The sequence below is a fragment of the Eublepharis macularius genome, chromosome 1 (assembly GCF_028583425.1).
Source record: "Eublepharis macularius isolate TG4126 chromosome 1, MPM_Emac_v1.0, whole genome shotgun sequence".
NCBI lineage: Eukaryota > Metazoa > Chordata > Lepidosauria > Squamata > Eublepharidae > Eublepharis > Eublepharis macularius.
This window is the reverse complement of record NC_072790.1, coordinates 67,034,514-67,048,188: the sequence shown is the minus strand read 5'-3', so window position 1 is coordinate 67,048,188 and position 13,675 is coordinate 67,034,514. Positions and strand designations below refer to the sequence as shown.

Below are 13,675 nucleotides of genomic sequence, written 5' to 3'. Positions count from 1 at the left end.
TACAAACATATGTACATTTAAACTAAAAAAGATATAGGGGGTGCTACCATGAATCTGATTACCAGCAGTTTCCACTAAAACATGTGGCTTAGCCCACTATACAGTGCCACATGGCAAACTCCCACCAAATTTGAGTAGTTTTTTCTTTTTTGGTCCTACTGAGGTGAAGGCATGCTGGCTACTGCAATGAATCGTATGTAACTATGGTTGCCAGCTCCATCTTGGGAAATTCCCTAGGAGGCCAAAAATCAGGAGGTGAGGGAGCTCAGCAAGGATGTGATACCACAGAGTGTTCCTCAGAAGTTGCCATTTCCTTCAGGAGAACTGATCTCTGTAGTCTGGAAATAATTTCTAATTTTGAGACAACTGTCTTCTCTGGCAAACCCCAGGAGTTTTTAGGGAGAAAGAGCGTGGTGTGGAGACAATGATGTAGATGTTGTGATGTCACTTCTGGGCAAGCTTCTGGAAGAAATGTTACAGTGGTTGCAACACTTTGGGAATTTCCCTCAAGTTCTATGGATAAAGACTATAGAATCATTGGAATCATTTTGTAATCATTAGCTGTGCTAAGGTAGGTTGCTGTGGTAGGCCCAAGACAGGCTTCAGTCTCTATAGCTAACAGTTACAGAGCCCACAAGTTCTGACAAGCTGATTTTCCTCAAAAGTCTCTCCACTGGGGACAAGCTAGGTTTTTAAGAGAAGAACAAAACTGCTGCCCCCCCCCCCCGCCCCAGCTTCTTCTGATGTTTGTCTGTTTCAAGTTCTGAAAACTTTAGACAACTTGTTAGATGTCACTTGGCATTTCTTTGTGGAAAAGAAAGGGCAAAAGAACAGGAAACAACTGTTGGGTAGCTTTAATAATAAGGATAGAAGTGTTATGGGGGATACATGTCACCTGTCTATATCCCAAATTTCAGTTATCTAGATTCCCCCACTTCCTTCTTTGCCATCTCTTTAGGGAATTAGGCTGTGAACAGAAATTTGTAGGAGTATTGAATTACCTGACTGAACTATTCTGGCAGGGAATCCCATAATATGGCTTTTATGCCTTTAGTCCTTTCAGTATTGAGTATAAGTGTGGGCTCAGCTTTATTACATTTCTTACTAAGGATATCGTTCAACTTACAGCATGAACATCACTCCCATCCTACAGTCACTCTATTGGCTGCCTATCAGTTATTGTGCTCAGTTCAAGGTATTGGTTATCACATACAAAGCTCTTCACGGCCTTGGTGCAGCATACCTATGTGACCACCTCCCTCCCAATGTCCCTCCACGGCAGCTTTGCTCATCTGAACAGGGTCTCCTGCAGGTATCAGCCTTCACATGGGTGAAATCAATAGCAGCATGGGCTTTCTCAGTGGTGGCTCCTACCCTATGGAATGGCCTACCTGAAGAGGCCAAGAGAGCCCCCACTCTCCTGGCTTTCCACAAATGATACAAAATCAAATTATTCAACAAGGCTTTTTATAGGAGGGCAGTAGGGAGTGGGGGGGGGTCTCAGATGCTTTGCTAATGAGTTAGGAACCATAGACTTTGCCACTATGTTACCTTACATATTATCTGTTGCTTTAAATTTGTACTCCTATATACCTGTGCTTTATGTTGTCTAATATCAGTCCTAGAATTTATTATGTTCTGTTTCAGCAATTTTTCAACTCTGCATTGGATCCTTGCTTTGTAAACTATATTTATCCTATGGCACTGTGTATGGAAATGTCTTTGATACTAACTGTACTAATCTCACACTATGTAATCTGCCTTGAGTCTCAGTGAGAAAGGTGGACTATAAATGACATAAATAAATAATAAATAAATAAATAAATAAATAAAATCTGTTCTTGAAAATAATACCTCATCTGCAACATGCTATAGATTGGTTTCAGCCCAACCTTATGCAAGGTCCACCAAGTTCAATATGTTTTATTAGAATATAAGTATGCCTAGAGTTTTAGCTCAATATTTAGTTTCTGATTTCTGTTTCAGCATTGCAGAAGTGCATAAATAACAGTGGATGAAAATAAAAAGAAGAAAGATTGATCACTAGCTCTTATTAAAATATATTGAATATTTTTTAACTTTGCTAAAACTGTGTTTTTACTATGAATTCTTGAAACTTTCAACACCTCATTTACTAAATGACATTTAAACATTTCTCAGATTTTTATTGAAATAAACACTTTAGGTAAACTGTTTTGAAACTGTTAACTCATTCCAAGTAGTTGTAATGAATCCTGAATGCTGTTGCAGATGTTTACTCCATTAATGAGCTTATACAAGCATGGTCTCTGCAATTAAAGTCTAAACAAAAGGAGGTATAGAAGGAATGTTAGACAGTGGTACATGAGCAGCTGGGCACAGTTCTTCTGAAAGACATTCAGAGCAGTGGACCCTTAGCTGGCAAGTCAGAAGAACTAAAGCAGTGCAATTAATCAAGCCTAGAATTTTGCTTTCTCAAACTATTCTTTATTATGCTTTTTCTGGGTGGAACGGAGAAATCAAAAATTCATCCGTAAGATGATGACTGTCCTAGTCGATCAGTTTCATAGATCCTCCTGGGACTAGAGTTGTTTGTGAATTCTCAAGTGTTTGCCAGGAGTGCCTGTTTTCATATGCAAGATTCGGGTCCAGCAGCAATTTAGAAACCAACCTGCTCCTGGACCCAAATCTTTATCTCCTACTACAGAACAACGCAGCTGAATTTTAAAATGATGTATCTGGGAAGCTGTGCCTTCCTGGTACAGACAAACTTTGTTTTAATCTTGAAGACAAACAACTGTGATTCCCTTGAAAACATTTTGGAGGCTTCAGATGGTACAGAAAGCAGACACCAATCTTCCCGGCGGCACTGGGAGGAATCATATGATTCTTGCCGATTTACATTGGTTGTCAATTTGCTTCTTGATTAGGGATGTGAGATTCAGTATTGATATACCAAATATATATTCAGATAATGGCTAAATTGGTATTATTGGGGTATACCAAATCAAATGAGAGAATCTAGAATAAAATTGGGATACTGAATACATTAATGATGGATAAAACCAGTTTTATTTGGTTTTGTCTGTCAAAGGCAGCTCAGCCAGTTTAAAGCTGGCTGGCTGCTTCTCCAAGCTTTTTTTTTTTTGTTACTTTGTTTCAGGCAGAGTAAGTGAGTGGCCAGTGGGTGTGCATTGGCGAGATAACTTGTTCTGGTTGTGTTAATTTAAAGACAAGAGTTGTTTGCTTTGCTGCTTGCTAGTGCGTTTGGGGGGGGGTTGCTTAAGCAGTTGCTTGCTTTTTATTTACTTATTACTTCTTGTGAGGTGGTTACTTGCTGTTTATTTGCTGCTTCTTGTAGGAAGGAATTGCTTAGGCAGTTGCTTGTTTGTTTGCTGTATATTTACTTTTTACATCACCCCCTGCTTCAGTTTGGTTTTAGTGGGTATGATGGACTTAAACAACTTAAACGGCACTAGAGGCATTTTAAATTCAAAAATAACAAAGTATTTTATTTAACATAGATGGGAAAGGTCAGGTGAAATCAGGGTTGAAAATTTCTGAGGTAACTCAATACAGGTAACTCTGAGATAAAATCAGTACATGCACACACTTGAACTCTAATCTTTCAGACTAATGAGAGTTTCTTAAACTCTTCACAGCTACTTACATCTTTATGTTGAGATGCTTTTATTCCAGTGTTTTTGCAAACACTCTAGTACACTTTCTTTAATTATTCATTGACTATTACTCTTTTGGTTTCCAGAAGGCTGGTACCCTATTTCCAGTACCCAAATCCCTTCTCTTGAAACATCAGTACTTGTTTTGAGTTTTTAATGGACCCTTAAGGTCCCCAAAGGCAATTTTTAACCACACCAGGCCAGAGATCTCTTACTCTTCAGAGCTAACTCCTTATTTGACTGGGTAGGGAAATTCTCTTCTCACTAGAAGATCTAGCTCCTTTCTTTGGCCCAAATGAGAACCTGTGCCTACTTCCCAAACTTCTTTGCCAACTTTGCCCCAGTTCTCCTGTCAGTGTTAAATTGCTTTCAGTCATGGCTGAATCTTGAAACGTTCAGTACTCAACTTCTCTCAGCTAGGACTGAAATCAGACATCCCTCTTCTCAGCATCCAGTTCAGAAGTCCTTCTCTGTTCAGCTCATGCTATCCAATCAGATTCCTTGGAGTAGTCTGCCACTCAAAGCTTTCAGTTTCTAAGAACTGTTAACCCTTCACAGTCTTTCAGCTATTTTTACAGCACTTCTAAGATTTAAAAGTGCAGTCTGTCACAGTGGGATTGTCTGGTTTGATATTGGTGTCCTTGCTTTAGTTTGGTTCTGTTGGGTTTTTTTTTTATTCAGCTTGCGTTGAAAGTGGAATTTGTATTGGACTGGCTTTTGGTCAGGGGTTGCCTTTGCTTCAGATTTCTTTGCTATGGAAAGCCTTGGAATGTTTTCCCCCATACGAAAAATGGAGAGTGGCCGAGGGCAGCTTGTTCAGTTGTCCATAGAATTGGATCCCTGGGCCAAGGTTCCTGCAACTTGAAGGGGGGAATACCCTCTGTCCCGTGGATAGTTTCCCCCCATAGTAACAATGGCCAAAAACATTCAGGATTCTCTAATAAAACACAATCCAAATAAAGAATCTGACCCATATATTAGGAATACTGAACAGTTTTGCTATTCCTGATATCCAGATCCAAACTATAATGGGGTTTTTTTGCTGCATACCCCTATGTGGGATGCCATTTAAGATGCTAGTGTTAACCTGTTAAACCCTTATTATCCAAGCCTTACACACGCTAAGCTCAGCAGAAAGGAACTTAGTACACATTATTTTTCATTCAAGAAGTAAGGCCAGTAGCTGCAGGGGGCACAGCATTTTCAGGAAATGCCCAATAGTGGAATGTCTTGCTCACAGAGGATGTTTGCAACACACAATCTATGATTTAATATGAACAGTAAGAACTTGTCTATGATCACACTTGATTTTAACTGAATAGCCATCTGGGATAGCTGTTCTTTCGGACTGTACTGCTACTCTTTATGTTTTTAAACGTGTTATGATGACTTTTGGGATGTAAGCCACTCTGAGGATTTATTAGAAAAGAAGAGCACAAAGTTTTAAAACAAATGTGACCATCTTCTATACATCCTTATATGAGAGTTGTGTGACGCTTTACTTTAATTTCCCTAATAAAGGCTTAAGATACGTGAAGTAACCTCTAACTCTGACTGTTTAGTAAACAAAGAATGACAAAATCTCACATCACAAAATGGAAGTAATGTCCACTGTATTGAAATGCCTGTAATGAAAATAAATGGTGACTGTGCTTTTTAATTGTGTGGCATTATTCAAAGCCTGAATCTGCTGAAGACATCTGGCTTTATACAACAGTTCCATGTGTTTTGCTTCGATAAGGCCAGCTTGGTGCTATTGTGTTTGGTATAAGCTACCCTGCATGGCATTTGTTATAATGTCCTCAATCGACCACATATTATTTTGCATGCTTAAAATGCACAAACTGTGAATCTGGGAAACACAGTAGAACTGAATTTGCACTTTATTTATTTCATATTTGATGAAAATCCTGAAGCAGTTGGTAAAGAAAAACCTAGTGGTCCTCCAGGAATTCACAGGAAAGTAGAAAATTTGTTGAACATCAAATAATTTAAAACAACACTGTCTGAAGAAGGGAGTTCTGCCTCTTGCATGCTTACACCCTGAAAATCTTGTTGATCTCTGAGAGGCCACTGAACTCAAATCCTACTGAGAAACTAAGACCACAAAAGATGAGTCCATCAATCACTTTGAGATCACCTCAAAATATAGCATGATAAAATAAAGCAAACTTAAAATATTCAAATATCAATCATTGAACTGTATCAAGCCAGTCACAGGGGCTTGATCTTTTAAAGTTGTTCCTTTGTATATTAACAGCTCAAATGAAAACATTGTTTAGTGTTTTGTTTAGCTATTGCAAAGATCTCAAAATAGAGAGAATATATCAAGGTTAGAAACACTGTGAGATGGACACTCTAGGAAAAACTTCTAATTGGGACCTTAGAACTCTATGAAGTCTCCTAAAATTTCTTCCTATCCTCTAGTCACTCAATGGAAAAAAAAGCACATCAGTTACTTTATCTTAAAAACATTTACCTTCTTGGAAGGAGAGAGAGAGAATGAGCAAAAAAGTATGAAGAAGCAGAGTTTCACACAGCAATCACTTCTGACTGGGGGTCCTCCATATGCTGAACAAGAGTGACAGAAAGGAATTAATATAAACACGTAAATAAAAGGTGAATTAAAGATTCCTTTATAAAGTTCTTTTGGAATAGGCTGTTGTATAAAGAATGTAGATCTCATGGCAATTAACAAAAGAAAAGGGGGAGTTGATGGGGGGAGAGAAGCACAAAAAAAATGGAGTGTCTCTGAAGGCCCTGTGACTGGAGATGCTGGGAGGCAAGGGGAAAAAATGGGCCATGGCTGCAGTCTGGAAGACACCATAGATAAAGACTTCAGTGGCAGTCATTGTCCACATCTTCTATGAGTTGTCCACGGAGCCAACCTATGCTTTGCACAGACAGATTGGCTTCTATAAAAAGAAGAAGAAATAGTATGCAAATAGCCCAGAAAGCTGCCATGCAGGAGGGAAAGCCCCTGCCTGTCTCCCAAGCTTTTTTCCTTGTGCAAGAACAGTGTGGGAGAAGAGAGTTTTCCCCTTTCTGCTGCCACATGTGCACACAATATCTCCACGTGGCTCAGCAGAAATGGGGAAATGTCTCCACTCTGCGAACTAGGAAGCAGTGTCACATCAACATGTTGCAGCAGGAAATAGGGAGCCCAAAAGAAACAAAAGAACTACAGCAGCACCCAGAAGTTTTAACCTGGGAGTCAGAGGGACTGCATAGGAAGGAGCAGTTGAATCCTCTTCACAGACTGCTCTCTGCATGTGTTCATGGAATTCAAAATGATGAATGAGTTTAGGCATTATTCTGAATGGAGATGGACAACTCTGTACTCTGTACATGCCCTGAATCAATAATACTTGGAGTTCTTACTCTCAAAAGTAATCTAGTTGGTCTTTAAGGTGCTACTGGACCTGAATCTTGCTCTTCTACTACAGACCAATATGGCTACCCACTTGGGGGTAGATGGCTACCCATCTTCAAGGAAATCCTAAGGTTCCCGCAGAGTACTCCTAAGTTTGTCCATGTGGTAGTTCATATCAAATATTGAATCATTTGCACAATTTTTCTCTGTGGATTTTAGGGAATTGGGAGGCTTGAGCTTTTGAGCGGATTGAGAGAAAATAACACATAGGGCACTCACAAATGGCTTGCTGCATAGTGACAGCTGCCTCATGAAGCACTTTATGACTTTCTTTGTATTTGCCCTTAATCTGGTTTTCTAACAGGAGGCTTTTTATATTATGCTAGGCAGTTTAATAGGGAAATGAACTTCTTTGTGGTAATTGAATCAATATGATCTTTGTCAAACTGTTTTACAAATTCCATTCCTTTTGATTACCATAATGGTTTGATAATCTACTTTCTTTAATTTACAGTTGATCGGCGAAATCAGTCTTCCTTTTTTATTAGAAGATGCAAATGCACATTTTTGAAGCCTGTCCAAATGGTGAAGATGTGTAGTGGAATAAAAACTAGCTGCAGATTTTCAACATTTGTTCCAGGGAGCCCTGGAGCTCCTTAGAAACCTATAGGGTTACTCAGTGAGAAGAGCAGAAAAGCATAAATGTGTGTATTCAGTTGATTATTTGTTTGTTTGTTTATGTATTTATTTTATTTTTCACCCGCCCTCCCCACAAGCAGGCTCAGGGCGAGGGACAACATTGATTAAAATACAACTTAAAATCAATTATAAAAACAGATAAAATACTGTGCCCCTTTCAGGGCAACCAGTGGGAGTGGACTCTCCATACCCCACCTTTCTCCTCTCATTGTTTTATGCTTGTTGTGACCTGCTTGTGGGGAGGGCGGGCTAAAAGTCAAACCAAATAAATAAAATAAATCAATAAAATCATCCATATTTTCCTCACAACAGCCTTGTGAGGTAGATAAACTGAGATTGTATGAGACTGAGTAACCTGGCCCAAGGTTACTCAACAAACTTCCACAGCAGAGCAGGGACTTGAGCATGGGTCTCTGAGATTCTAGTTCAAAACTCCAACTGCTACACTACACTGGCTCTTGCAACACATAGTTTTCAGCATATCTAAACATCCACTAAAATGCATGACTAAGGATGAGATTGAGTATTTCCTAGATAAAATGCTCAGTTCAAGCAAGATAACAGTGAGGTCTGCTAAGTCTGGCCAGTGCATCACATGAACAGTGGATACAGCCAACATACCATAGAATCTTGCACTAGCAGGGGTTCCATGCAGGCAAATTAATGTGAAAACAGTTCACTGAGTCTTTGACCTCTTTGCTCAGGTCACTCTTTTTGCTTGGAGAACAAGGGCAGTTCTTGGTTTTGCTGCAATTTAGATTTGTATTGGTTTGTGGTATTATTGTCTATTTTACTTTGTTTGATTTTGTTTCATTTTTTTATGTAAGTAGAAATCGTTTTCAGTGGTACCATCAAACACTTTACATGACTGAGAAAAGATGGGCTTCAGCTGTATTAAATATATTCTATCCTGCAGGTTTCCTGAATCTGAAGAAACCTCAACAGTCATCTCTGGCACAGTTTCCAAGGTGTCTGAAGTATGCGAGTCAGCTTTGCCCTCACCCACTCAACCTGCATTATTGTCAATCTGCCAGCAGAATTTGTGCCATAATGGAGGGTCTTGTCATCAGATTGATCTTCCTGATGGTGCAGCTTCATTTCAGTGTGACTGCCCGCTACATTTCACAGGGCGTTTCTGTGAAAAAGGTAATGGTGTTTTACTTTTCCCAGCCCTATAACATTTAGAAAGAACTACAAGCTATTACTGTTCATACCAGAACATGTGGAATAAATTCATAGGCTTACATGGAAATATGTACTTAGATTCTGCAATAAATTTCCACTGATTCATGGAATTTCCATCAATGGAATGAGACTTCCTCTCCTGCTGCCACCGGCTGCAATCTAAAATGACCCCAGAGTGTTGCTTCTTGGGGACAGGCAACCCCAAGGAATAGCAAAAGGAGGAGGTCAAAAGGAAGAAGACACTCCCCATTCTGTTAGGGGAAATTTTCCATGGGATCCAACCAATGATGTGTAAAACCACTACAACTAGTTAGCTTGGATCAAGCCCATTAGCTTCTTCAGATAGATTTATTTTTATTATCATGGGTGGGGCTATGGCAGAGTGGTAGAACATCTGCTTTGCATTCAGAATGTCACAGGTTCAATTCCTGGCACTTCCAGTTAAAAGGATCAGGTAGTAGGTGATGAGAAGGAAGTCCTGGAGAGCTGCTGCTAGTCAGAACTTGATAGATATCCAACCTGAACTATTGGTGTTTTAATCATTGTATAAAATGTGTATTAAGTAACTATTCATAAACTTACGGTGCAATTCTAAGCAAAGTTACTCCAATCTAAGCCCATAATGGGCTTTGGGCTTATACTGGAGTAATTCTATTTAGGATTAGAGATGGGCATGAACCGAAATACGAACCAAAATTAAGCACAAACCAGGCCGGTTCGTCGTTTGCGAACCATGGTTCATCAGATCCCATTTCTGACGAACCGCCACAAACTTTAGGCTGGTTTGTTTGGTTCGTTTTTTGGTTCGTCACTACAGGCAGCCTGGTGCCAATCAATTGGTTTCCAGGGAAACAGGGGATGGACTGTCTGCAGACCTTCTGCTGACCCGGAAGTGAACTTCTGCTGACCTGGAAGTGATGATTTTCTGACCTGGATGTGCCGTTTTCACAAACCAAATGAACTGGTTCACAAACCAGGGGCAGGTTCGTGAAAGTTCGTGGTTCATGAAATTTGATGAACCATGAACCACATGGTTTGGTTTTTTCCGGTTCATGCCCATCTCTACTTAGGATCGCACTGTTAATCTATTTATATATACCTTTGGGAAAAATATGATGTAGATGAACTTCACAGTAAATACAGGTGTAGCGTATCTTAACATTTGTATTCTGCCTTTCCTCCAGCAAAGGAGACTCAAGGTGGTTTACAAGGTGATTATCCAGGGTATAGCTTAATATAAAGTAAAAATTCAATGATAAAATATCAACTAAAAACAGATAGTATCCATTCCAATACCATCTGGAAAAAAACAGCCAAAAGAATTACATATTGCCTCCTTATAATGCCTTCCTAAGAAGCACTACTCCAGGGTACCACAGAACATTCCTATCTTCTGGAAAGCTATCTCATGGGGCAGTCCCATTGCCAATAATGCCTGTGACTGGACTGAAGCAGATTTTGGGTGAGGGAACCAAAAAGAAGAACTGCATTATTAGACTCAATGATGTGAAGCATTCCTGTATCTTGTTGAGTTCAACAGAATTTAGTTCACTTTCTCTTTTTCAAGCATATTGAATTATAAAATCAGAGTTTTCTGTGCACTGTTGGTTGCTGTAAGAAAATATAATTTAATTGCCATATAGTATGAAGCAAATAAGGCACTTTAAAAAATAATAATATGTTAATATTATAAGGCAAAGCAGTCAATAGCTCTTGCATTTTATATTTTCTTGCGTTTATATGTTTTATTTAATTACTTCCCAGAAACGTCATTTCCTTGCTTTGTTTGGTATTTGGCTTTAGATGACTATCAGCTTCTAAGATGCATTCTCCTTTTGTTGACACTGGATGGTTTCCATTAGTGTTATTGGAAATTACTAGTGTGTAACAAAATGAAAGACTGCCCATATTATAATTAAAGCTCTAATATCTTCCTAATAGACTTTCTATTGTATGACATACGTACAGAGCAACCAGAGCCAAAAATGCACTTGCCAGATTGTCAATATATCTGAAAGTAATGGAAACCAAGCCTGTAACACTGACTGAAAGTAGATCATTATGCTGCATGTGAATCCAATAAATGACTCCGAGGTAGAAATGATGAGTCCTAGTTAATGATGCCTCAGATTTCAGAAAGTATTCATTTTTTAAAACCCCTTTCCCCATGTTTGTAGGGAATTAAACAGCACTCTCATTTTAAATAGCTGGTGGTATAAAACTGAGTGCATGGTACACGTTTATATAGAGTTGCTTTTAAAGAATTCAGTCAATTTGGGTAAATGTGCACATTTCTATTGGAAACTTATTTCAAAGAGGAAAGTTTTTTTTAAAAAAAATCATATCCCATGTCTTACTTTCTGCCTTGTTTAGGATTGATCAACAATTAATTTTCTGTTGGGGCACTTTGTAAAAAGAGTGATAGGTAGTAGATCAGTTCTTGAACCCTCACTCCACCCCCGAAGTGTCATTCTTGCCACTTGCCTCAAACACCATCCTTCAGGAAACTAAATCTGACCCTGAGACCTTCAACTGTAGCCTAGAAAAGAGATCTTCAGGAGCAGCCTAGAAAAGCTTTTGAAATCCTAGCAGCGCCTATGGAGGAGGCAAGACTGGAAAAAAGCAGAATAATTTGCTACAGTCCCATTCCATGTACTTAATGCTTCAGCAGTTCAGACATGAACAAAATACAAGGCCTATCCTGGGAGGGATGTCATGCTTTTAACGTATTGTTGTGTATGAGCCAGGACAGCTGGGGCAAATGAGGGGAGAGAGCACTGTCAATTTATGGTTAATTTATGCTGGAACCATGCAGCCTGGGAACTGCCCTGGAACTCCAGACTGCTGCTCTGTACACCCCAGTGGGAAAACATCACCATCTCTTTGATTTGTTTGTAATGGACTAGTGGAATGGCAGGCGCTGGAAGCCAAGAACCACAAACCCACATTGGTTAATCTACCTTGGGACACATGTAGGTTAGCCTCTGCAAAGGCACTGTCCCTTTATGTGTGTTGTCACATGTGTGCTTGTGTGTTACTGTTAAGTGAGATGGGAGACCATATGTGTGAGTATCTCACACAAGGAGTTGTGTACCCACCCTTTTGGCTCAGCTGGAGCCAGACGCCATGGAACTTGTAAAACTTTTTAGCTAGCAACCTCTCCCCTGTTTTATCTTTGTTTTTGTTAGACTGCCTGCTTCACTGTATTCTTGTATTTTTCATTAGAGATGATGTCTAGTAGATAAATAAAGTTCTTTAGTTGGAGAAGCCATGCCTTGATTCATGCTATAGCACCCTCTGACTGTTCACTCCACTACTGACAGTGCAATCCAATGGGCTTAGACTGGAGTAATTCTGTTTAGGATTGCACTGTGGGTGTAAAAAACCCCACAAAACTGTTTCCTCTGGGCAGTTACGGAAGGCAGGGGGCATCTCAGCTAAAGCAGAGATCCCAGAGGTAGTGGTGGGTGGCACTAAGATACAGTGGGAGGGACATGATCCCATGTACATAACATGAACATATAACAATGAAAAATTTTGTCCAGATATTGTGATAGAGTGGTGCATCTGTTGAATTCCTGCCTCCTGTGTGGCCATTAATAACACAATAGTTCTGCAAGAAGCTGGCAACAGTTCTTACAACTTGTATGGAATAGTTGGTTGCTCTCATCTATCAGCCATAACTGGCCTGAATATTATTATGTAGATGTTCTTCCATTATGCAGTTGAGAGAATGGTGAGAGGGAAAATAAAGGCCACTAATTTTACTGTGGCTTCATTTTGATAGTAAAATTTTATTATATTTTGAATTTGGTTTTGAAAATGGAGTGTAAGATGGATTTCATTTAATTCCTCTTTTCACCTTCCATGCTTTCAAGCACTTAATACAATGCTTCTGTTTCTTACCTTCCATTAAGTGTCATTACTAAAAAATAAATACATACTGGGATGTGAAAGCTGCTTTTATAGCAAAGGCTGGAGAATGTAATTCACTTAATAACCTTATTCAGCTCATCAGTGTTAAATGATTTGTAATTATATACTATCCTCGGCATTTTGTGAATTCTCTTACATGCTGTAACAGCTTGTCCAGTCCCTTCAGAGAAAAGATTTTTGGTCTAAAGTGTTACCACTGATCCATCTATTTGCATACAAACCATTTCCCCCTCTGATTCATTTTTGAGAAGCCTTAGGGAATAGCAGATGGTATGGGTGGAACTGAGAATGAGATGTGTGTATTTATTGCAAGTAATAAAAGTCCAAAAACATCAAACCGGTTCTAATACTTTTGTATTTGCATATCCAAGGGAGAAAATATTTTTCAAAGCCTCACCCTTGTGCACATTATCCTGATGGCATTTAAACTGTCAGCTTTACCATCAAGTTACATCTCGGCCGAGGTTGTGGCTCAATGAGCAGAAATAGAGCCACCTGGGGCCACTTTCCTTTCATTAAAACAAGTCTGCATTAAGTTTAGTTTCAGTGTATTTGTGAGAGATAGGGCCTTTATCAAAACCATTTTTCCTTGAAAACCAAGACAGGATCTACTAATGACTTAGCTGCTATTGCAAGTCAGCTTTTCTAAATTGAGCAGAAATCCTCACTCATGCAATGTTTGAACAGAAATACATGATCAGAGTGCTCACATGATGTGCCTTTGAGTGGGCTGTACCATTTTAGCATGCAGCTGCTAGAATGACATATTTGAATGCTTTGGGGTGGGAGTGGGGACAGGTTGCCATCCTCAGGCTCCCTTTTG

At 39.4% G+C, this 13,675-nt stretch overlaps 1 protein-coding gene across 1 annotated transcript in view; it reads left to right on the top strand.

Moving 5' to 3' along the window:
* Positions 1 to 11,101, top strand: part of LOC129324189 (protein eyes shut homolog) — a 91,587-nt gene extending 80,486 nt beyond the window's left edge. The window contains exons 4-5 of the mRNA XM_054971265.1: positions 8,648 to 8,877; positions 11,094 to 11,101. Of these exons, the coding sequence (XP_054827240.1) occupies positions 8,648 to 8,877; positions 11,094 to 11,101 (238 nt within the window). The remainder of the gene's footprint in view (positions 1 to 8,647; positions 8,878 to 11,093) is intronic.
* Positions 11,102 to 13,675: the final 2,574 nt, after the last annotated feature.